The sequence below is a fragment of the Phaethon lepturus genome, unplaced genomic scaffold (genome assembly GCF_000687285.1).
Source record: "Phaethon lepturus isolate BGI_N335 unplaced genomic scaffold, ASM68728v1 scaffold7856, whole genome shotgun sequence".
Classification (NCBI taxonomy): domain Eukaryota; kingdom Metazoa; phylum Chordata; class Aves; order Phaethontiformes; family Phaethontidae; genus Phaethon; species Phaethon lepturus.
Window position 1 is genome coordinate 39,244 of NW_010545497.1, and position 24,342 is coordinate 63,585.

The following is a 24,342-nucleotide window of genomic DNA, read 5'->3' on the forward strand; positions in this document are numbered from 1 at the left end:
TTATTTTATTACTTATTTAGCAAAGAATTTTCCCCACAGCGATTTATTAATAACAGATGCGCTGCAAAAAAACCCTGGTTAGTTATTCCTTAAAACAAATTTTCAGAAAAATAAACATAATCTCCAAATTGTACATATCAGCTTCTCATGTTTCAACTAGATGTGTGGTACAGTTTTACAGCAAATTTAAACCAAACGTCACTTTTAAAAATGCCTTGCTTTATTTTTTGATTTAGGTTACTCTACAGGAGCTGAGCAAACAGCAATAGCTATCTGTATGTCATTACTCTGCAATGGCTTTTTTTCCTGCCTGCAACTAAGTTCACTAACAATGTCCTGAAAAAAATTGTCCATGCTATTTCCAAATACATACTGTGAGCTGACGCATTGTATTGACCAAATAAATTCATAGCTCTTAGCCCTAAACCATGCCCTACAGTACGTCTGAATTGTTCAATTTGCTATTTTTAATGAAAGCTTATCTTGAATTTCTTTTCATACACAATGAGCAAACTGCTTCTCCTGAGAAACATCAGTCTGCACTTCCAAAGCAGATTACAGCCCTGTATAAATGAAACAATTCATAGAAAGAATATTAAGTTGGCTGGTCAGTATGCCATCACGCATATACTTACTTTCCTTCAGAATATCAACAACAAAAAATGAAATTAGTTTTTTGTTCTTAGCTCAATCAGCAAAATCTCCCTAACTTACACCGCTATGTGCTGTGAAAGCCAAGCTACAACCCCAGCTGAAGGGCTAGATATTTGAGAATATATTTTCCTTGGACCAGAGTTCATACAATTTATTTTCTAATGTTAGTCACATGTTCCTGCTTGTTACTTAAGCATTACTCTACGGTTACCTTGCCGCATTATGAGACTTTCTATCCTGTCACTCTGCAATAGCTCAGGACTGACAACTTAATGATTTTACCAGTTTCCGATAAAATCCCACTGTGCTGTAGGAAATGACAGATTTGGAATCCTGAAGGGGGGCTATTTTATACAGTTTTGGACATCTGGGAGACATTTTTCCTGCAGCAGAAATATGTAAGACAAAGGCGATTCTTTTCACATAACTGTGTTTGTAAACAGCTGACATTACTGAGAAGGTTTAAACATTTAAAAAAAAAAAATCACACAAAGGTATAGGTTGTCTTAAATGTTTGCTTTCAGTATGAAGCATTCATAACTGGAATTTTCTGTAAATAATGCTTTTTGTGTTATCTCTTCTTCTATAGTCTATCCCTCTGGCATATCTACAAGTAAAACATTTTCCTGCTCTATTTTTTCCTTAAGTGTATTTAATTGATTTGCTGCAATTTTTAAGGTGTGCTCCTATAGTTAGCCATCTTATTGATGGAAATACCACACTAATTTAGTTGCTAAAATGGGAACCTGGTGCCTTTCAAGATTTAGATGCACCTTTGGGCTTTCCCATTTGGAAGCTGCGATGCAAATTATTAAGTATCTGATATTAAGGCACATTAAAACAAAGTAATTAATCAACATCACAATTATCCTTCATCTTATTTGGATATAGAACTCCTACAAACACATTCAAATTGGATTTGAAAAGCTGTCTGAAGACTAAACCATCCCCCCTTCAATAAATGGAGAAATCAGGTCTTGCACTATGCAGTTGAAATACAGTTTCAGGCTCAAGACTCTCTGAGAGAGAAGAAAAAAGTACCATTTAGAAAGGTCAGGAGAGAGACAACTCTGGTCCTACAAGGGTGGTCCCCAAACCATGAGGTAATATATCCCTCCGCTGCTCTCAGGACTTTTGTGCCTATGGACATCTCGCCCTAGACCTCAATTTCTTCAGCAGAGCGCTCTAAACTGAGCAGTTTAAAACTAAAAAAGCGCTCTATCTCAGCAGCAGTTCATGATGGGAAATCTCTACAAGGACTCAGGGGAAGCCACACTGGATAGAAGAGTTTATTCTTATATTCCCTTCATCATTACTGACTTGAAATACATAAAACAAAATGTGGAGCCCCAACTGTATACTATTCTTATGTGACTTTAATTTCAAACATGGACAGAATATGGGATTCCACCTATGCTGTCTGCTTCTGCCTGAGAAGGGAGCTGTTGGGCAATTGTTACTGATTATGGATGGCAAATAGATTTGGTTTCATTTCAAACTCAAACACTGTGGAATCAAAAAGCTTGGCTTGAACTCAAAGAGCATTTGGTTTATGTTCTGCTTTGGAAATATTATTTTAAAATGAGAGAAGAGGAATAGAAAACATTTACTGGGAAAAAAAATTAAGGCAGGAGAGGGGTCAAGAATACCAGGCATATGGCAATCGGTTGTCCCAGCCAGTCCAGCTTTTGGCAGAATTCCTCCCCTCAGATGCTTTCTAGGGGACAAAAAGAAAAAACTCCCCTTTTTCCCCCCAGAAAACCCTCTCAAAGTAGAGCCTTTGAAATTTTTACATGTATGCTACAGAAGAAAAATAGGCTTCCAGTCTTTTGTAAAATCTCTGAACTAGCTCAAGGGGGGTCAGGGACACCTGGAATTTTAAGATTGTCTGCTTCTATTTTCCAAATGTTGAGAAAAATTATTTTGAGGCTTTTTGTAGTTACTATGGTTAATTAGCCTTCCCTGGTAATCATCCCTGTAATCTGCATCAGTTAATTAGCCTCATGTGTAGTAATTTATTTAATTCATTATTCCTAGTTCTCATTATTCACATTTAGAGTACCAGGCATTGCGCATGTTTTTTTAATTATTCTTTACCATCGTCATACTAAACAAACCATTATAGGTCTTCAAGTCAGCTGGAGTAAGACAGGATCGAGGGAGGTTTTTTCCAAAGTTGGAGGTTCTTCTAGCAAATGCAATGTTACTAATTTTATGTTCCTCCGAGTTCATGTGGAAGCCAAAGTGACTTGGCTTGAACTTGTCTTAAATCCTCATTTTAGCATTTCTTACCATTCCAGCCCTCCGGGCAATAACTGTGTGAAACTGTCCATCAGACACCTTCTTAGTTGTGGTAAGCTTGTATGTGCCACTGCCAAGATTGTAAGAGAATCTCAGCCTCTCTTCTGCTATTTCCAGGGCCAGAAATTCTGCCCGCTCTCCAGTTTGGTTATCATAGTTATACAACATTAAGGCATTCCTTTTTATAGTGGCAAACTTTATATAGATGTAATTATTGTTTGGATCCATACTGGGAAACTCCATATATGACAACTCTTCAAATCCGTAACTGTTCAGTTCACAATGATTCCCAAAAACACCTGCAAAATTAAAAGTAAAATCTGGTATCAGATAGTTTTTTCCTTACTGAGCATTCTCCCAGAAACAAAGTATTGATGTGCTCTAGATATGGCTACAATACACAGGCTTTTTAAGAAACCCCTAATGTATGATTAAAAATATGCAACTTGAACAGAAGAATCCTATTACCCACAGGTGGGTGTTGAAGTCTATATATTTAAACTTAAAAATTGAGTTACAAATGACAGTTCCATCTATTAAAAAACAAAGTACACTTCATTGAGCCTCTATGGTTTCTTTAGAAAATAAAAAAACGCAAGTTTGACAGCTATGTCAAATACGGTTGCTAGTTGTCATCGAGCATTTGTTAATCCAGTTATGGAAATAAACTTGCAACTTGAGCTTATTTTTCACTTTATAGCTGTTATCTGAACTGTTTCTCAATCAGTAGTTCATTTTTTATACTTCTGATATAAACATGTATGTGATTAAAACATTACGCCTTCTCAGTATTTTTATTGATGGGAATTCTACATATTTCTTTTCAGATCTCTGTCACGTAATTTCCCTTGATTTTTTTACTGCAGTGACAATGAGAAAAAATTTACCTAATTTATTAATATTAGTTACATTTACAATGAACTATGACTATATAGGAAATGAATAAACTCTGAGGAAACATAAACCAAAGGAAATAAAAGAGAATAAAGAAGTTATTCCACATGTTAGTAGAAAACCATATTCAGAGGTTGTTATAAATATGTATTGAGAACCATACTTTTGTGTGAGGCTTTTCAGCAACCCTAAAACATTGTAGATGATTTCTCAGGTTCATCTGTGTTTCGAGTAATCTGTTGCATGTACTTTCATGCTTTTCTGTATGAACAATGACAATTCTGGACTAATCTCCATTCAGAACGAATCTTGCTGCAATTATGTCATGATATCTTAAAACATCTGTATTGTTTTATGTCTTTATTGGGTTCATTCCACAAAAAAAAAATTGGGATAATTAAATTCTAATAATTATTAAACTATTTTGCAGTACTATATGCATCTCTAATTCTCAGAATAGTGCTCTGGTTTTGGAACTCATGAACTTTATTAACATACAATAAATTGAACAGGCAAGTACTGCTGTGGGCTGACAAAGCTGTTTTGATTTGGTCAGGTTCTCCTAATCAAATCTACTAAATAGAAAAGTGCCAATATCTAATGTTGTGCTCCTCACTTGCAGAAAAATGTGGGTGCTCTCTAATTCTTGCTTTACAGATATTTTGACAAACTATATACATTTCTCAAAAGAAAACCAAGCCCTCACCACTCAATATCATCCCAAAGTCCCTTTTTCTAGTTTAACATTATGATGACTTCCTTGCACTTTGCAAGTGCATAGGACTCAAGAATTTACAGTGGTCTTACTCTTCAGCTCTCCTAAAAGTGTCTGTTATTAGGCAGGAGAGCAAGCGCTGCTCTGAGCCTTCGCTGTGCCCCCCACCACAGCCACAGTGACCCCCTCCACACTGCCACATGCCTGCAGAAATATCAGCTTCTCTCTCTTGCAGCTGGGGAAAACCAGAGAGGATGGGGCCAAGAGATGACCAACACATGCCCATGGACCAGGATCCATATGCACACCCGTCAGTTTTATATAGGTAAAAATAAATAGCCATTTGAGAAATATTAACAGGGAAAGGAAAGATGAAGCAGAGAGGAGGAAAGGAGTACTCACCAAAGGGGCAGTGGCAGTAATACCCTTCCACCCCGCTTTGGCAGGATCCACCATTGAAACAGGGGTTGCACTCACAATAATTGATAGTGGAGTCACACGTTTTCCCTGTGATTAGAGAATAAAAGCAATTTCCAGGTCAGAGTATGCAGGTCAATAGGAAAGTCAGGTTGGTGTTTAGGTAATGAGCTTACGAACCAGTGTGAATGCATGGCCAGGAGGAAGGGTACCAGGGACCAGTTGTGGCTGTGGGATGGGAAACACAGAGACAGAGACAGTGCTGGGTTGCTCCCAGCCCTGACATGGGCATTATAGTAATAATGGCCCAGAGGAATTAACTTTACTTTTTGAGTGTCTCACTGTAATTATCTCATATAGGTATTAGCGGTTTGTTCTTTTTTTTTTTTTTTTAAATCAACTGGTGTCCATAAGAGAGAGATCATGAAATGGAAAGAGATGCTGAAGTAAAAAAAAAAAAAAAAAATTAAAAAAAAAATCTTTCGTATCTCCCCTGTTGAATGCAATGTACTCATTAGTGTGAAGGAGATAGCCCTTGCTTGACCCTGTATGAACACAGCATGCTGAACACAGGCTGCTACTGTACATTATATGATTTTTCTTATTTTTCCTCATCAGTTACAATCTCTTTCCTGACTCAAAGGGACCACAGTCCTCTGGAGCTAAAACAAGTTACCCTGGATACAGTCCTTTTCTAAGCAGACATCGTCACATGTGGTAAATATTATTCACCAGAGATTAAACTGAAATCATATAATTCATTTCAACAAGGAAGGGAACCAAGAAAAAAAGTGAAGCTTTTAACAGATGCTGAATACTGACAAGGGGATGCTTCATACAAAACTAAAATTTTCTTTGTGTGGAAACATTACCTAGAAAAGTATTGATCTTCACTCATTGCTTATCTTTTAGCAGTTTAGTAACACTTCCACTACATATCACTCTTTGTACCTGCCTTCCTTCTGCCAGCAGTGCCAGCCTTCGCTGCCTGCTCAGCAAAAGCTTGAAAGTATCGTTATGTTTGTCTCTCATGTGTCTCTAAAAAAACTGGCAAAATCAGCTACATTCTTCCAGACCTCTCCTTGAAGTTCGTCTAGGCCAGGATATATACACATAGCAAAGGTTAAGACTGCCTTATGCTTCTTATTTCACTGATGATGAATTATTTTATTCCTCATACCATATAAATGTAATATACATTTAAGTTAAAAATAGAACATGAGCTTGCATAGAGGCTGTCCATTTTTACATGTCACATGCATCTCATAATTCTTACATCTCACATGGCAGCAACGCACAATATGCAGCGTCCTCAGGAACTGCTGGTCCCTAAAACCGCAGCAAATCAGGACTGTGCTATATTAACTCTGCTAGCTTTTTCAGCATTTCACAACTTCAGTCACCTAACTAAGAAAACCTCTTTTTTTTCCTCTCTACTTTTCTGTTTAACATAAAGAAGTTTGCAGGCAGTTCCTCCGTGTGAGCAGCAGCCCTCCATATGTGACTGCAAGCAGGATGGAAACAGAGCGCTGGAGGATTCCTGTGGTTAATACGTAACTTGTAGATTCACCATAAATCCAGGAACCATTTCCAGTGTCTGAATCTAATTATGCTTTGGGGCTATTTATTTATATTTTATTCTCTAATGGGCATGACTGAAGGATGAGCTAACTTCTTAGATTTTGCTGTTTTCTTTATTATAAAATGATGGTACATAGTACAGATCTTTGACTTACTGAAGAGAACATGTAGCAAGAGTGAGGTACAGATGCTTAAATTAGCTCAATGATGTTTCTTAGTTTTCACAAAAATCAAGTGTAGCTAATAAGGCTTACTCAGTTTTTTGCAATTCAATCTAAATACTTTTATTTTTCTCAGCTAACATTAAAGATGGTATATTTGCTGAGTCAGCAACAGAATATGGATGTTTGTTTTAGCTGCACATACTTTAACCAGTGAATAACAACATCATCTTCATATTTAACAATTGTTTGAATAATTCATGAAACTAATAAAATTGTGTTTGCATTTATTCTAACTGTTTTGACACAGGAGAAGACGAATATTCTGATTAAACAATTCATCAGAGCTATTAAAACTAATATTTATTTAAAACGAAGATGAAATTTCAGCTATTTTTTGCCATTCACTGAAGTGCTAAAGATTTGGAAAAAATATATCTATTTATATTTGGAATAATGATCCAACAAATGATGTTGATGAAGATTATTTTTCCCTCTTTAAATGCACGTTAGACAGATATCAGCAGGACAAAAGTATAACTTGGGAACACTGTTCTGGTTTATCACTATGGTTGTTCTGTATAAGGAATTAAAATAAATTACTTTGATAAAGCAAGATCATTAGATAAACCTGGTAAACAGATGATGAGAGTTATAAACTAGAAACTGATAAATAAATAAAGGAGGTAGACAGTGTAATATAATGTCATGTAACTACCAAAAGATCACAAACTTATTTTTATTTAGTATATAACTCATTTTCAATTAAAAAAATACTAAAACTCTTAGACATCCATCTTTTTCTCCTGCTTAAAGATAATTTTTAGTTATAGCTTTTCTTTCTTCTAAAAATTTCCAGCTCCTGAATTTCTTCTATGCGTATCCCTCCAGGCAACCTTACCTACCAATTACCTAACATCAGCTGCTTCTGAAGACAGTTGCTGCTACAAAGCCTCAATTCCCTCCTTACTGCAGAATCCTGAACTTGATCAACTAATCCAAATTTCCTGCTACCTTCAGATCTTTGGTCAGTCCCTCCTTAGACTCCTTTGAGACAGAAACTCTCACGCATTCCTCATCCATCCTCTAAGGGAAGGTCTCCATATTTCAAGCTATCATTGACAGCCTGCATTGGTTACTCTGCCAAGATCCAGAGTTTCCATCAACTCCTGGTTTTCGGATGGTCCACCAGTGTTCAAACTGCACCTTCTTACTCTTCCCTTTTCATCTAAACCATGTTCCTCCTGTGCCCCTATTTTTCCCTCTGGTGTTATTGCCCACACTTGACTGGCAGAAGTGGATTTTTCTAGACCTCTGAACAAGGACATATACTCCAGAAATCATGAAAATAGTTAGGCTGGAGGAACCTTGGAGGTCATGATGTCCAACCCCCACTGAAAGCAAGGCAACCTTCTGAGTGAGATCAGGTTGCTCAGGGTTTTTCTCTTGGTTGTCTTTTCTTCACTGTGGGGATTCCTCCAGAGAAGTTGCTGTGATGCCAGTTACGTTGTACTTGGTCCTGCAACTTCTACTAGACTTCAACCGTTTTCTTTTAACACCTTATTCTTCTAGCAAGTAGAGCCACCCAAGATGGCAGCAGGGTGTCCTACCACTTTCAGTCATCTCCTTTGCAGCACGCTAATGCTAGCTTTCTAGTACCTTAGTAAAAGAGTGCATTTGTTCAGGTTCACCCTGATGGCCTACAGGTTTCATGGGTGAAAGTACACTATAAGGTGTGCACTAAAGATTTGGATTTGGAAAAATAAAATGTAGCTTGCAAATCCATTGTTTTCCCTGTTCTGCCTAAGATACTATGCTTATATTTAGATACTATTTTTTAGGGGGGGGGGGGGGGGGGGGAGAGGACTATTGTTCTTGAGTAGAGAAATTACACAAGTACTAGCTATTTTGAAATTCTCTGTTGCACAGATAAAACATCATTCAAGGAACCTTACTGGATTGCAGAGGACACTGTTTGCCACTATGCATAAAAGCATCCTCACCTGAACCCAAGTGCTCAGTTTTACTGCTTTCCAGAAAGGTGAAGTCAATGATTTTAACCTCACAAAGCTAGAGCAGTTTTGGTTTTCAGAGGTCATTTTGCACAACAGTCTGATGATTTAAGTTTTACAACATGAATTTAAGAGTAATGTTCTGATAGACCTTTATCCCATGTAAGTAATGTTCCTCAAAAAATTATGAGAAGTATGCATTTTCACGGCTTAACCAAGTCAGTTTTCAAGAAGCATTTTCACACATTCAGACTATTATGCACTTCTCAGCTGTGGAATCATTTTATGAGCATAAAGCATACAGAATTAAGCTAATGACATATGTTTGATTAGTGTTTCAGGGTATCAAATCAGGGAGGGGAAGGAAACGTCTCAGCCAACATTTTGGGAACCAAGGAAACTCCAAATTAGAGCCACCCCAGTCAGTTGATTTTATAGATCTCTTCTCAGGTGAAATATTGGAAGATTTGGGGTATTCATTTTTGTGTCAGAAAGATCTTTGTCTGAAGACCATGAAAATTAGGATAATGCTGGATAATTGATAACAGACAGCATTCAGCATTTATCATTCATCACCTCAAGATGATGATATCACATGCAGGGGCTTATGCAAAAATCTAACTTCCTGAGAATTTTTTTTTTTTTTAATTGAAAAATGTAACAGAAACAGATACCAGCTGAACGCTCTTGGGTTAGATTTCAGCTGATTTGAGAGTTTTAGTTTTGGGGGTTCTCTATGTCCACCTTTTTAAAGTGGTCATTCTAATTGCCCAGCTGGCAACTAAGCACCAGGCAGCCAGTCACTAGCCTCCCTGTCCCCAGGTGGGTTGGGGAAGAGGATCAGAAGAAAAACCCTCGTGGGCCGAGATAAAAACAGTAAAGGAAGCAGAAATAATAATAAAGCAAAGGAAGAAATAACAACAATAAAAATAATAAACAAAAATATGTGATGTACAGTGCAACAACTGCTTGCCACCCAGTGACTGATAGCCCGTCCCCGAGCAGCGATTCCCACCCCCAGCCATCCCCAGTTTATATACGGAACATGCTGCATACGGTAGGGAACATCCTTTTGGCCAGGCTGGGTCAGCTGTCCTGGCTGTGCCCCCTCCCAGCTCCTTGTGCACCTCCTCACTGGCAGAGCCGGGGAAGCTGAAACGTCCTTGACTGAGTATAAGCTCTACAACTACTTAGCAACAACTAAAACATCCAGGTGTCACCAACATTATTCTCATACTAAATCCAAAACACAGCACTGTACCAGCTACTAGGAAGAAAATTAACTCTATCCCAGCTGAAAGCAGGACAGTAATATTTTAATCTTGCATTTGAAACAATTTCACAAACCTACATTCCTTCATCTTAATGAGTCCTGAAAAACAGGAAATGAGAGGTTCAAAGGAAGGGCAGACAACTACTGTAAATCACAAAGTATATTCACTCCAGAAAGTGATTATTTTCAAAACAAAACCTGATCATCATTAAGAGATGTAATTATAACAGATTGTTTAAATCCTAATGATGTTACTCTGAGGTAATCAGTCTTTATAATCCTATTCAGTGAAAAGACTACATTACCTTTGCAGTATGATGAAGTGAAATGCAGCTGACAAAACATAATAAATCAAGGAAAAGTAAGACTCTCAGTTTTCAGGTAGGCCATTATAAGGGTCTACAGCTCATGTACTCTAATTTACAGTGAATAGAGAGTCTGTCTCAGAAAATACTAATTTCTACTTGTATGCAGTACCGTGTAAATATTATTTTTTTTACCGAGCATGCAAATTCAATTATGAGACTGTATTTTTATTCTAAGAGAAGCAGCAAAGCTATATATATGGTAAACTGAATTAGACATCCACTGTTTTGGATGTCTGTTTTTTTTTTGCTGAGGCACTCAAGGTTTATATTCATAAAGAAACAGTTTCAGGCTTTATTTTTACATTCACTATGGCTATCTTTAATCATATATGAATCAGGATTAAACGCCCAAGGAGCTGTGTTCTCTTTCTGTTGGCAGTATAATAATGACATAATAGTCTCTCTGTCAAGCATTCTCAAACAATCTGTATTCTGACATTTGTTGCAGAACCTATTGAATATTAAATTTGCAGAATTTCAAATATGCTTTTGCAGACATAAAATGTCTAACTATACTGAATATTAATGGTGATCTTATCTAATAAGCTCTGCTGCTATTCAACTCTGAAGATATTTTTGGTTTTAATTACATCCTTTGGTGCCATTTATTTTCTGTCTTGATCAATTAATATCCAGACACTTAAATAATTCTTGATTCTGCAATGGCCAGCCGATTAAAAAAGATCTGACTCGCAAATAGAAACGTCTGCCTCAGTGGTAGCCTATTTTAAAGTTATTTGTGTTGACAAGGAGCTTTAAGCAAGCTCGTATCAGATGCCACATTTAATTCATGGTGTGAAAGAAATCCAACACTTCAAACTGTAAGAGTCTCTCATCACGTTTTCTTAGTTAAAACGTTCTTCTTTTTTCAAGTTGGCCACATGGAGAGCTTTATTTTTAGCTGACATAAGGGTTGAGAACATTAAGATATGAGCTTTAATACCAGAAAAAAAATAGCTGGACATTTCTTTAATGTTTCAAATTATAGGCTAGAGGCATATACTACAGTATGCTGCCAGACTTAATGAAGTGTTTTGCTGAGTTGCAACAGCAAACATATGCCCATTTAATCTCTGGTGCTAATGACCTAAAGAGTTACAGGGGATAGGTGCCCTAGAATTATTTTGCCATGCTCCTGGCAAAATAATTTGATGTACTAATAGAACATGAAATAAAATCCCGGACTGGTACCTTAATTAGAACTGCTTGTCAATTAACAATAATTACTCCTGACCTGAGGCTCAGTAGTACATTTGTGAGGTTCACACAAAAGATCACATCAGTGTCCTTTACATCAACAGACCTTTCACACTGAGTATGTATCCACTGCTGTAGCTGTGCTTTAAATGAAGCAGCTAAACCTCTCTTTTGAAAATTATTAACCTTTTCCTTTGCAATGAAGTATATGACATCTCCTGTACTAATCTAGTTTAAGAAAAAAACACAAAAGAACAATCAACCTCCTGATTGCTCCACTGGTTACAAATGAGTTTTGGTAGCTGTGGTAGTAAGTCTGAATACCCACACCATAATGCACATGGCTGTGTCCACCTGGGCTGCCCTGGGGCATCTGAGATACAGAAATACTCCTTAGAAAAGGTAATGAAAGCCTTACCTAATCTTCTCTGGTTAGATTTTTTTTTTTATGATGTCTGTAAAAAGTGGCCGTAAGCAACAGTTAAAATTGTTCAGACCTTCCTTAAATATCATAGTCATGATAAAAGCAAACATCAGCCTGCTTTTTCTAGGGATAAAATGCTGCTATGTTTGAATGTGTAATAAATATTAGACAAAAAATACTCGGAAGACGTAGGAATGCTGCAGACATTTGTGTTGTTAATGAAAAAAAATGACAAAGGGACAAAATAGGGAACAGACATGCTTGATCACTTTCTTTGAATTCTGTTTTTTCCTATATCCTTCATCTGTTTTCTGTCTTGTATGACTGTAAGCAATTTGGGGCAGAGCGGATTTTTTTGCTTGGCACACTCCGAGCAGACTTGAAATGCTACCACAATATGCATAACAATAACAGGAACAGAAAAATCATACTTAAGCATTGGAAATGGTTTCTACATATTTAATAAATTAAAATAGCTCTTGTAAAAATCTTTCTGTTCTAATGCAAATCAGGTACGTGAGATTTGCCAGAGGACAGAGCTAAAAAAGAATGATACTGTGGGCACCTGGTCTTTGGAGTTTTCCAAACAAATACCTCATTTTGCATGACCTTTTCACGTACTGGAGATGCTCATATTCAGACAATCTTGTGCTCAAAAGGCACGTTTCCACCCTCTTTTCATCTCTTCAGGACTGTAAGATATAGAGAAGGAAAAGCATACCTGTATACCCAGTTTTACAAATGCAGTTGAAGCTTCCTGGGAAGTTCTGGCAGGCAGCACCGTTTTTGCACGGGTTGGAAAGGCACTCGTTGACATCCCTCTCACAGGCCATGCCAGTGAAGCCCTCTGGGCAACTGCATGAGAAGCCCCCCACCAAGTTGTGGCAAGTCCCGTCATTGTGGCAGGGAGAAGGGAGGCATTCGTCGATGTCGGTCTCGCACAGACTCCCATCGTACCCCGGCATGCATCTGCACACAAAGGGCCGGAGGGGCTCGTTGGCCACAATGATGACGGGGATGCTCTCGTGGCTCTTCAGGGCTGGGCTCACCGCCAACCTCCTCAGGCAGCTCCCTCCGTTCTGGCAGGGGCTCTGCAGGCACCAGTCGTGGTCCACAGCCTCGATTCGCACCCCGCTCTGGCGGAAGAGGACATCTTTGATGCTCTCGAAGAAGGTAGCCACGCCGCTGGGATTCACGTACTGGTTGTTGCCGCGTTTGATGGCCGCCATCAGGAAGGTGTGGTTGCTCTCCTCATACAGCCCGTAGAGCTGGACGGCGGTGCCCAGCCCCGTCAGCTGGGAGCTGGCGATGCGCAAGAAATGGAGATAGTGATTCGTCAGGAAATCACGCACGCTGTGGGCGTTCAGGCAGAGCAGGATGCTGTTGTCAATGGTGGCATTGCTGAAGCCCGCAAAGAAAATCCGGACACTGCTGGTGACAGCACCATGCAACCCATCGTTGCTGAGAACGGCCAGGTCAAACGTGCCATCCGTGGACCTCGCTTGCGAGTGCAGCTCACAGGTGCCCCCAGGAATGCTGAAGAGGCTGGTGACTCCTGAGCTGAGGGAACACTGGAAGCTGTCTAGTACATCGGGATCCTGCGGCTTTACGTTGCCCAAAATTCCACCTGGGAAGAGGTTGCCATAATAGTGAACAAAGATTTCTACTGTTCTGGGCTGAGATGGGTTGTCGTTTTGGTCTATTACCTTGATCTGCACAGTTCCTGTAGAAGACATCTGAGGGACACCGGAGTCTCTCGTAATCACTGACAGGTAGAAATTGCTGATTTGCTCCCTGTCGATCTCTCTTGTCGTTGTCAGCACACCAGCAGTGCTAAGGCTGAAGTAGCTGGTTGCAGGGCCAGTGCTGAGCAAGTAATATGTAAAGGGACCTTGGTTAGGAGGGAGATCAGGGTCTGATGATTGAAGCGTCATTACAAGAGTTCCTGCACGGTTATTCTCCATGACTTCTCCTTGGCTGGTAGACAAGGTAGGGCCGTTGTCGTTGATGTCTTCCAAAGTTACTAATAAAGAGGCACTTCCTGTAGCAGATGGCATTCCCGAATCGATAGCAAGCACAGACAGGTTGTACACAGGCAATGTTTCTCGATCCAGCTCTGCAGTGACTGTTACCTGTCCTGTCTGCGGGTTGATGGAAAAAGCGCTGTTGTCATTGCCAGACCCAATGAAATAGGAAAACCTGCTCCAGCTAGGGACAGAATCTGAATCAAAGGCACTCACGAACGTGACATGGGTGCCTGGAGGAACACCCTCGCTGATTCGTATATTGTAGGTTCCTAGGGTAAAAACAGGAGGATCGTTGGCATCCAGTATAGTGACATTAACTGTTACTTCATCTATATCTGCACCACGAATGCTCCCAAAATTTTTTGCGAGGACTTTCAAAGAGATTCGTTCTTCTTTTTCTCTGTCAAGAGGTCCTGAAACGTAGATCTGGCCACTTTTCTCATCTATCTCGAAGCCCTTCTTTCTGCTGTTGCCAAAGATAAGGTAGTGGACTTCTCCATCGGTTCCCATATCACGATCACTTGCAAAAACTTCGCCTACAACAGTACCTTTGGAAGCTGCCTCAGAAACCTCAAAATAATAAAGCTTGGACACAAAACGGGGCACATATTCATTTGTCCCTTCTAACTGGATGTTGACACTGGCAAAGCTGCACCTCTCTTCATCTGGAACATTAAAAGCCTTTACCATTAAATGGTAACTTTGCTTTGTTTCATAATCTAAAAATCCCTGGGTGGTGATCGTTCCTGTATTGGGATCAATGACAAAGAGGTCACTATCTGAGGACTGAATAGCATATGCAATCACAGCGTTAGGTCCAGAGTCAGCATCAGTGGCATTTAAACGAATAACAGTTGTCCCACTGGGAGCATTTTCTAACACATTGGGAAAATAGTCCTCAGGGCTGAATGCTGGAGAATTATCATTCACATCCATGACATTAACAGTGACACTGCAGTAGCCTGTTCTGGACACCCATCCTCCATCTGTGGCAGTAACAACTAGCTCGTGCTTTTGGCATAACTCAAAATCAAGTGGTTTTGTTAGTGTCAGTGTACCTGTAGTTGTATTAATAGCAAAGATGCCAGCCTCATTTCCAGAGGAAATATTATATCTGATTAATCCATTCATAGCAGCATCTCTGTCTCGGGCTGAAACCGTCCTGACCACTGTTCCAACAGAGTGACTCTCCGGGATAGTAATGCTCATACGGCTTTGAGAAAACTCGGGTGTATGGTAATTTTCCTCTGTCACAACTATTTCAACAGCTACCTCAGACGAAAGTGGTGGATTACCTTTATCCTTTGCTTTCACTTTAAACAGAAAGTTTTTGTTCAAATCATCCATTAGTGAAGATGACACAGAAATCCAGCCTGTACTCCTGTCCAGTCTGAATTTATTAGTTTTGCCTTCATCAGAGATAAAGTACTCCACTTCAGAATTCAAGCCAAAATCTTTGTCATCCACTGCAGTAACTTTAATTAAGTTTGTGCCAACTCTCACATTCTTAGTAACAGGAGTAAAATATTTATGAGCAAGGAACAGTGGTGCGTTGTCGTTGCTGTCTACTATGTTAATGGTGACGGTTGTCTCGCTCATTAATGGAGGACTGCCTCGGTCTGAAGAAGTAACTATGAAGCTGTGCCTATTAATGTTGACATTGCTTGAACCGCTAGAGTTTTGGTACCTTAAATACTGCTTGTTGTAAATTTCCCCCGTGGTTGCATTAATTCGGAAGAACTCGGACTGGGATTTTATGAAGTAGAAGATTTGGCCGTTTGATCCTTCATCAGGGTCAGTAGCTGAAACCTGAGTGACCTTCAACCCAATCCCAGGAAGCTCAGGACACTCCAAGTAATAGGATGGCTTTGTAAATCGTGGGGCATTGTCGTTGACATCCGTGACAAATATGGTGACATCCGTGCTCACCGTCCACCCGGAGTCATGTGCAGAGACCCTGATTCTGTAGCGGTCTGTGTCCTCCCTGTTTAGTGGTCTGCTGATGGTGATGTCCCCAGTACTGGGATTTATGGTAAATGGGAGACTTGTATCCCTTATAGAGTACCTGCTGACGGCGTTCACCCCAATGTCTTCATCTGAAGTTGTGACTCGGGTTACCGTAAAACCCAGAGGTGCATTTTCAGGCACAGAAGCACTGAATATCTGGGAAAACCTCGGAGCATTGTCATTTTCATCTAAAATATTAATAATAACTTTGACTGTTGTGCTCTGGAGTGGGGTGCCTTTATCTGAAGCTTTTATGGTTAGTGTGTATCGAGGCAATTTCTCCCTGTCCAAGGGCCTGACACTTCTGATCTCACCAGTGGCTCGATTGATACTGAAACTATTTTCCATATTGCCCTCAATTATTTCATAATTTAGTTGTCCATTTAGACCACTGTCCCTGTCGACAGCAGCCACTGTCAGTATCTTCCGTGGGGACAGGTTTTCCACTATTTCTGCAATGAAGGGATCTTGCTCAAACTCCGGCGCGTTATCATTGACATCTATTACCGTTACTTCCAGTTTCTTATACGAGGAAAAGGGAGGAAAGCCTGTATCTCTGGCCTCGATCCAAACCACGTATTTCTGTATGGCTTCAAAATCCAAAGCCCGCCCGACAGAAAGCTGTCCTGTCACCTGGTCGACCAGGAAGGTGCTGCCCAGGTTACCACTGGCGATGTAGTAAGACAAGGAGCCTCCTCTGGCTGAAGACCCGGAGACGGTGGTGACAAGCGTACCAACCGCTTGGTTTTCAGGAAACGTAAAGGTCTCCTGATCCGCCTGAACGCGAGGAAATTCTGCTCTGTTCACAAACCTCACAGTGACGGTTGTAGAATCTGTCTCAGGGTACCGGCCGCCATCCCTCACGTGAACAGAAATGGTGACTTCAGATTCTCCTACTAGTGGGTTCGCAGCCAGGATCGCTCCCCTTGCTGGATCGATGTGGAATTTCTCGGAGTTTTTCCCCACAAGGGAATAATGGAGCTCAGCATTGGAGCCGGCATCTGCATCGGTGACAGTTACAGCAAACACGAACGAGCCTGAAACGGAGAACAAAGTTAGGGCAACTTCAGATGCACCCGTTGCGGGAAATGTGACACCAGCTTTTCACTTGGAAGCTCTTGAGAGGGTCTCCCTCCCAGTACTTGTCCTGGAGCACTGTGCTCTTCCTAACACTGCTCTGAAAATGAACCACTTTTTCACAAGGTTGTAAGTTCAACAAGGGGTAGGTGAGTTTGTGAGCCCGCAAGATGTGTGCACGGCCAAAAAATGTGAGTTTGAATGGAGGTCAGTAGCTGCACATACATCCGCACTGGAAAATGGACCTGAAACTTTCTGGAAGTACAGCATCCCATTTCTAGAAAGTTCACATTATGAAAGCCATAAACCTAATAAGATTGAATGTTATTTTGATTTTTTTTTTTAATTACTCAGTTTATTTATGCATGTAAAAAAACCCCATGGAATTCAACAACTATTAAGGTTACGTAAGTGAACAGACAGCACCCATGGACACTTACCCTACACACCCACTTTCCCTTGCAGCTGCTTTTCTTCCTATTCTCCAGAGGCTGTTCCTTTTTTTCTGCAGTAGCATCTTGCTTCTGATTTTGTAAGAGTACTCTGAGAACGGTAACTAACAGGACTGCATTTGAAAAAGCATGCTAGTCCTCCGAGATAGGGGTAAAATCACATATAAAAAAAAAAAAACTATTGCACAATAGTGCATTAACATGAATATATTATGTTTCAGGTCTTTTGAATTTTTGCTTCACAATGAGTTCAACTATACAGGCAGCTTTGCATTAACCTCCATATTTGCCTATTTACAAGGAGAATCCAGAGTGTTCTTTTGCACTAGAGTTTACAGAACTGATGCAGGGCACATCTTTCAAATTTGACACTGTCCAACCAATTTGCAGAACAGTTGATGTTTTACTGGTAGTGAAATCTAGAAAATACCCACTCCTATATAAAAATCATGTTGTTTTCAACCACTGAAGGCAAAATCATTTACAGACAGGAATGAGTTTGACAGTATCCCCTTAAAACTATACTTCGTGGCACTATTTGTCATGTGCAATTATTTGTACTCCAGGGGAAGGAATATTTAGCCAAGAACAGTACTCAAAACTTTGTGAGAAATGGGACAGGAAAAAATTAAGATTTTTACCTCAATTAAGCAAATTATATTATTATTATTATTACTAGTTCCATCTTTTAAACTTGATTTAAAAACAACAAGGAAATTAAGCTTTTTTTCTTTCAAAATGTACGCGAGATATTCTGTTATTGGAATAAAAGCAAAAGTCTTGATTAAGTTCTGAGTGTTTGGGTTTTTTTTGGAAAAGCTATTGCAGACTCTACATTGGATGGCAATAAAGTTGTTTGGTTTTTTTTTAATGGATGACATGCCTGCTAGTAACATCATTTGACAATGATGTTGACACAGCCTTTCAAAATAATGTGAAAAAGATATTAACATTTTCTTTTAAATGAAAGCGAATTATCAACGGAGGAAGTTGCAAATAAAAAAAGTGCATGCACCCCTAGGTTTTTGCTAAGTTAAAACCAGAGTAACCATAGCTTAGGCTTTCTATATGTTTCCAGTTATAATGGGTTACATACCAAAAGCATCCAAAAAGACACTACTGCCAGAAAACATCAGTTAAACTTATGTGTACTCCTCATAAACACATTTAAAGAAACACCCCAAAAAGAACCACACAAAGGCACTGTGCCCTGGCCAGAATACACAAAGATTCACCAATGCAATAATAAAATAATTTCATAATGTTGTTCTGGAAACAGGGAAGAAATGTAAACAAATTCATTCTTCCATAAAAAGGAGAAGTATTTGCAATTGTTTAAAATTTAGAGAGAAAACCCAAGACATGGAAATAAACCCCTTTTTTGTTCTTTTAAAGGAGAATTTGTTTTGAAAACCATTTCTCTTGGAATCCTCTCTGTAGGCATCACATATCCATGTACATGCATGCATGTGAAAACACACAGTGTTGCCGATTTCCACAGCCAAGCCTCTGACTGCAGTTTGGTGAATCTGTGGTAATACAGTGATCATATCATAAAACACTTTTTTGAGATAGTAAAAGTCCTGATATTAGTCCATTTTAAATCTTGGAAAAAAAATCTTAGCATAGCAGAATCTTTCAGCAAATTCTTTCCATCCTCGTGCAAATACACGTATTCTCCTTTCTTTCTCTTTGCGATGCCAATTTTGCACACAGAAAGTGTGAGTATTTTGGACTTAATAATTTCTAATATATTTTTTTTATCAGGCTTGTTTAAACATAAACTGAATCAGAAATTAATTCCTGAATTGAGTGAAGTTACTTTAATTTGCGTGTAGGTTCCAGACGAGGAAGGTTGCTGCTTGGCTTTACTTTTATTTTACTTCACCACGTGGCTCAAGAAAAGGCAACATAATTAACACCTGATACAGATACGGCCTTTTTGGAAGAGGTTGACAAAATTCTCTTTAAGAATAGCTCAGGGTGGGAAAAGAACTTTTACATGCAGGAGGAGACTTGCAGAGGAAAAAAGAGGCCATTGCCTTCCTACCCTGGCAAAATAATTTAATCACTTGAGTGGGTGCTCATTTACACTATGTCATCTTTACATAAGTGCAGGAAAATAACTGAATTTGGATGGAAAGAACAAACTAAAAAACCCTGCTAAACTGTGTGTGATATATTCAGCATGCCGTTAGTCATTCCCTATAACACAAAGATAACAAAACCTGGAAAACAGCTGCAGAGGCACATCTCAGCAACATTTCCCGTGGCACAGCTTTGCATTTGGTAAGCTGTTTATGCAACCTGAAGTATCCCAAGCACTGCCATTGATCAGGTTACCTGAAGTGGTAGGCGATGGGACGTGGGTGACATAGGGGTGGTGTTGAAACTTGGGCGGGTTGTCATTCACATCAGCAACGGCGACGAGCACGCTGGTAGAACTGGAGAGAGCCCTGGGGAAGCCCCTGTCGCTTGCCACCACCACCAAAGTGTAGTTCTCCCTCACCTCTCGATCGAGGAGAGCACTCGTGATGATTTGTCCCGTTGATGGGTTGATTGTGAATTGCGAATTGCCACCGGTGAGCCTATAGCTGTTTGAAAGAAAAAAAGAAAAAACAAGGAAGAAAAATTCCATTAGTATTTCATAAGGCAGCCTGCTGCCTGAAGATAACAACAAATTTCTGTACTCTTCAGACCACAATGCTGATGGGTATCAACACACAGATTTTCTTCTGACTGTCCATCTGTCTTGACTTTTCTTCTCTTCCGTATTTCGAGACCTCTCATAAATGACATTTCTGGGGATTTCCAACTGTAGTTGCTTAACACAGATTTCTAATAAATGAGGAGCAGGCTGAGCCTTTGCACATTTGGAGATATGGTCAGACATACTCTCAAAATGGCCTACTGGAGGCATTCTCTAGTGTTGATTTCCCTGGGCTAATGCATTAAGTGTTTTTCCAAAAGGCTGACACACCTCTCAAATGAATCCGCAGACTATAATTAGAAAAAATAACATTTTCTGAAATAAAAGGATGACAATTTTACAAAACAATATGAGGATTTATAATTCATATTGTTTACTGATACTGAGCTAAGTTTTGCTATTCAAGATTTCAATGTTAATTCATAGTAATGCATAGCAAATTAGTAACCACAGAGGTAAATTAATAGAGACTAATTGGGACAGAATTTGACCCTTGATTAGTGTGTATGTGTGTGCACACATCCGTGTGCGTGTGCAAAAATGTGATTTGATACGAACTGACTGTATGCTTACTGCAGTGCTTTGTATGAGTTACCTCTAGCTTACTAGCACAGTGAATTCTCTTTGAATGCTTACCCAGCTTATGCTCATACAGAATGAATCTCAAAGACATGTGGAGCACTGGGCTGTATTTTTAAAGGTAACTGGTTAATATTAGATTTTTTAATTAATTCAGATAATGGTCTTCTTACAAAAAAACCAAAACAAAAACTGGCTAAAATGAACAATTCTCATATTCAATTTTAAAACCCTGACAAAAATCAACACAGCTGTGGCTACCATTACTTCTTCAGAGAAGGCTGGTACAGCACAGTAGCAGCTTTTTTGAAGTATATGATTTTATAAGATTCAGAAGAAAATTACTTTTATGAAAAAGAGTAATATTCCTATCTTCACCTTTTTAAAATTAGAACAGGTTATGACAGAAATAATAACAAAGACCAGATACCTAGAGGATTGATAGTCAGTCTGTGTAATAAGCTATGGCAACTTCTCCTGTTCAGTCATTAATCTCTACAGAGTGCCATGAGCATATTTTAATTGCTTAATTATGATATAATACAATGGCCATATGTAATTATTCTCCAGCCATGGCAATGTGCATCTAGGGTGGAAAGAATGTGCACAAAGCCTGAAGCACTACTTAAATCTCCCTAAATACCAGCAGCATGGAAAAATTTCATCTGTGATTTGCAACGTTTTAACCCTGTGTGAAGACAGAAGACAGGGACTTTGTCTTCTGTATTTCCACATATATAGAACAGCTCAAGCTTTAGCATTAGAAAAGATGCTATGAAAACATTTTTTTTTAAAAAGAGAATAAAGACAAATTACATTTGCCATAGGATATTCTGAATCATATCTGAGTACAACCGCATGCAAACCAACTGGACAATGCAAGTGTGCCTCAGCATAGTTACAAAAATCTGCCAAGGCCCAAAACTTTAATGGTGACTAGCATAAAAGGAATTTGACTAAAGTGCTTAAAATCTGGTCTTTTGACTAGTCTGTGCTGACCCCTCTTATCTATGTTATCTTTAACAAGACTGCGCAAGTGTGCATTGCTATTAACAACCTCATCAGCCTCCTTTAATGATTTCACAGGTTATTACCAGAAATATGAGAAAAAGAGTCAGGAAGTATGGATATGTAACAGTTTTGAAGAAGATTATCTATTTCTTGCATGACACAGTCCATTTTTTGACTTTACATGAAAACTTTAGCAGAGGATTTTACATACCATCTTTGGAAACCAAAGGTTTGACTCTGAAACAGGCTCTAAAAAGACTGAAAAGGAGTTCTGAGTGCTCAACACCTCTGACAAGACGACCTCAAGTGTTCTGGTCCCTCCAGCTTTTGCTAGTTTTGTAATACGAACCATATTTTAAAATTTGCATTACTCAGTGCTGAATCTGGACAAATTCTGTCCAAGAAAAACAAAGTACGTTCCTGAGTCTAGAAAGTGTAAAACAAAACCCGAAAACAATTTTTAAATAGCTACTTAAAAAGGAAAAATGTATTTTTATCAAATATTCTACTATGAGGTACTGAGTGAATGACAAAGACTAATGGCAGAGATATTAAAGCAATTCAACCACACTAAAGAAATCCAAGAGCACCCTGATAACTTCTGATTATGGGATGTAATCATTACAATCATTCATGCTTTGTATGGAATTCTTTTTTCTAAAGGAGCTTGCCAGAAATACTTTCTTAGAGTGAGAGTGAACAGAATTAAAAGCTTCATTGTTTCACAATTTAATAAATGGTAATTTTGGATGCTTTTCAAATATTTGAAGATGCCAAAACATAAAGTTCCTATTTTTGGCTTGTAGCTAGTTGGAAAGAAAATATTACACTATTTTATACACGCTTGCTTCGCCATAACATAGATCTGGTTTATTTCACTTCCTTTTTTTAAAAAAATGACAACCACAGTGGTATTCTTATGCACTTTGAAGAATGAACTGAGGTGAACTAACAAAAGTAAATAAAGGAGCTACTTTTATATCCTGTTTTGTAAGCTTGGAAACAGATACACAGGTGTTTGCAGTCACAACAGTTAAGTGTGATGAGATTACCTACATGTCCTTCCGATTAATAACTAATATGAACCTGCTTTGTATTCCTTTAGCAATAAATCAGTCCTCAGTGGATAATCTTCAGCTTGTCACTGCCACTTAGCATCCTCATTACTCTTGTCTGTGAAACTGGGAACGGCCAGTATTCAGCCCAGTGCCCAGCTACATTACATCAACTGAGCTCTGCAAACCATTTGGCATTTAAAGCAAAAATGCCAAATTCTAAATTTTTATTGGTTTTCTGAATGGAATAAACTTTACATCTTGCCTTGTGTAATTTTTATTCTAAACTGAAGACGTTAACCAACAATAAATTTACCCAAGGAACATGTTGGCTTTCAGTGAAAATTGATTATGCCATGAAAAGACATGAATGCAGTGGCAAGGCAGGTAGTGATTTCTGTTGACCGTTTAGCTGTCCGCAGTTTCTCCTGTAATGTGTTTTAGCATGTTGGGTGATACTGTACCTGCTCGGCTAGTTTATTATAAATGCATCCAAGTCTGCATAAGCATAAGTCATCTAAACTACAGTTAGGTTTGAAAAGCCATTTAAGCCTTCCCCAAATATATGTATCACAAAATTAACACTATCCACTAGTTTGGACATTTTTATGCAAAAAAAGTGATACTGATTTCTAAATTTGCCTAGCTTAAAAATTAAAGATGACTAGAGCTGCAAAATACATTTTGTACTTTTTTTAGGGTGAGTGGTTTCAGATGAGTGTAAGTGAAAAAAAGAATCTCTGCCCCAAAGTCAGCTTTTGTAGCAAATTTGTTAATCATGTTTGAAAAGTACATCTTCCTCTTCCCCACCAAGGCCTTCCTGAAAGCTCCTTCACTTAATAGTTAAAAAGTCTGTCAGCCTCCAAGAACAATGGTTTCTAGTTTCTTCAGGAACACTTTTTAAAAGATTTATATTGTATCTATTAACTATATCCTTCATTACAAGGCCTCAATTCTAAAAGCTATGCCAAATAGAAGGCAAAAGCCTTTCCAAAGGCTGCACAAGCTGATGGCAGTCAGTAATGATGATCATTCACAGCCTATATCATATATCTTTATGTAGAGAATTTATATATAAAGACTGCAAGCTGAAGTGCTTAATCCATATATGATATTATTTGGAGTTTCAGGGTTTCTTTGTTTTTTATTGTTTTAATTCATCTACATCTACACTTATTGAGAAATATAAATATAGCTTATTAACAGTTACACTCAGGTGCAAGTTAAACTTGTTTGCTTTTCACTTCACAAAAACCTAAATTAGTACTGCACCTCTACGTGTCCTTAATATAATTCTAAAAGCCTACAAAACAAAAAAAAGGCAGATTTGCTGAAATAATTTAGCTACACATATACAGCTGTCTTTTTGTGTCTTACAGTTTTATGGCATGTTGGTGATGGACACAGGGGAAAAAAAGTCTTCAGGC

General features: G+C 38.8%; 1 protein-coding gene across 1 annotated transcript in view; it reads right to left on the minus strand.

The window, feature by feature from the left end:
* Window positions 1–24,342, minus strand: part of FAT4 (FAT atypical cadherin 4) — a 72,599-nt gene that overhangs the window by 15,336 nt on the left and 32,921 nt on the right. The window contains exons 8-11 of the mRNA XM_010288961.1: window positions 19,904–20,154; window positions 12,719–17,068; window positions 4,967–5,071; window positions 2,947–3,254 (exon numbers count right to left, since the gene is read on the minus strand). Of these exons, the coding sequence (XP_010287263.1) occupies window positions 2,947–3,254; window positions 4,967–5,071; window positions 12,719–17,068; window positions 19,904–20,154 (5,014 nt within the window). The remainder of the gene's footprint in view (window positions 1–2,946; window positions 3,255–4,966; window positions 5,072–12,718; window positions 17,069–19,903; window positions 20,155–24,342) is intronic.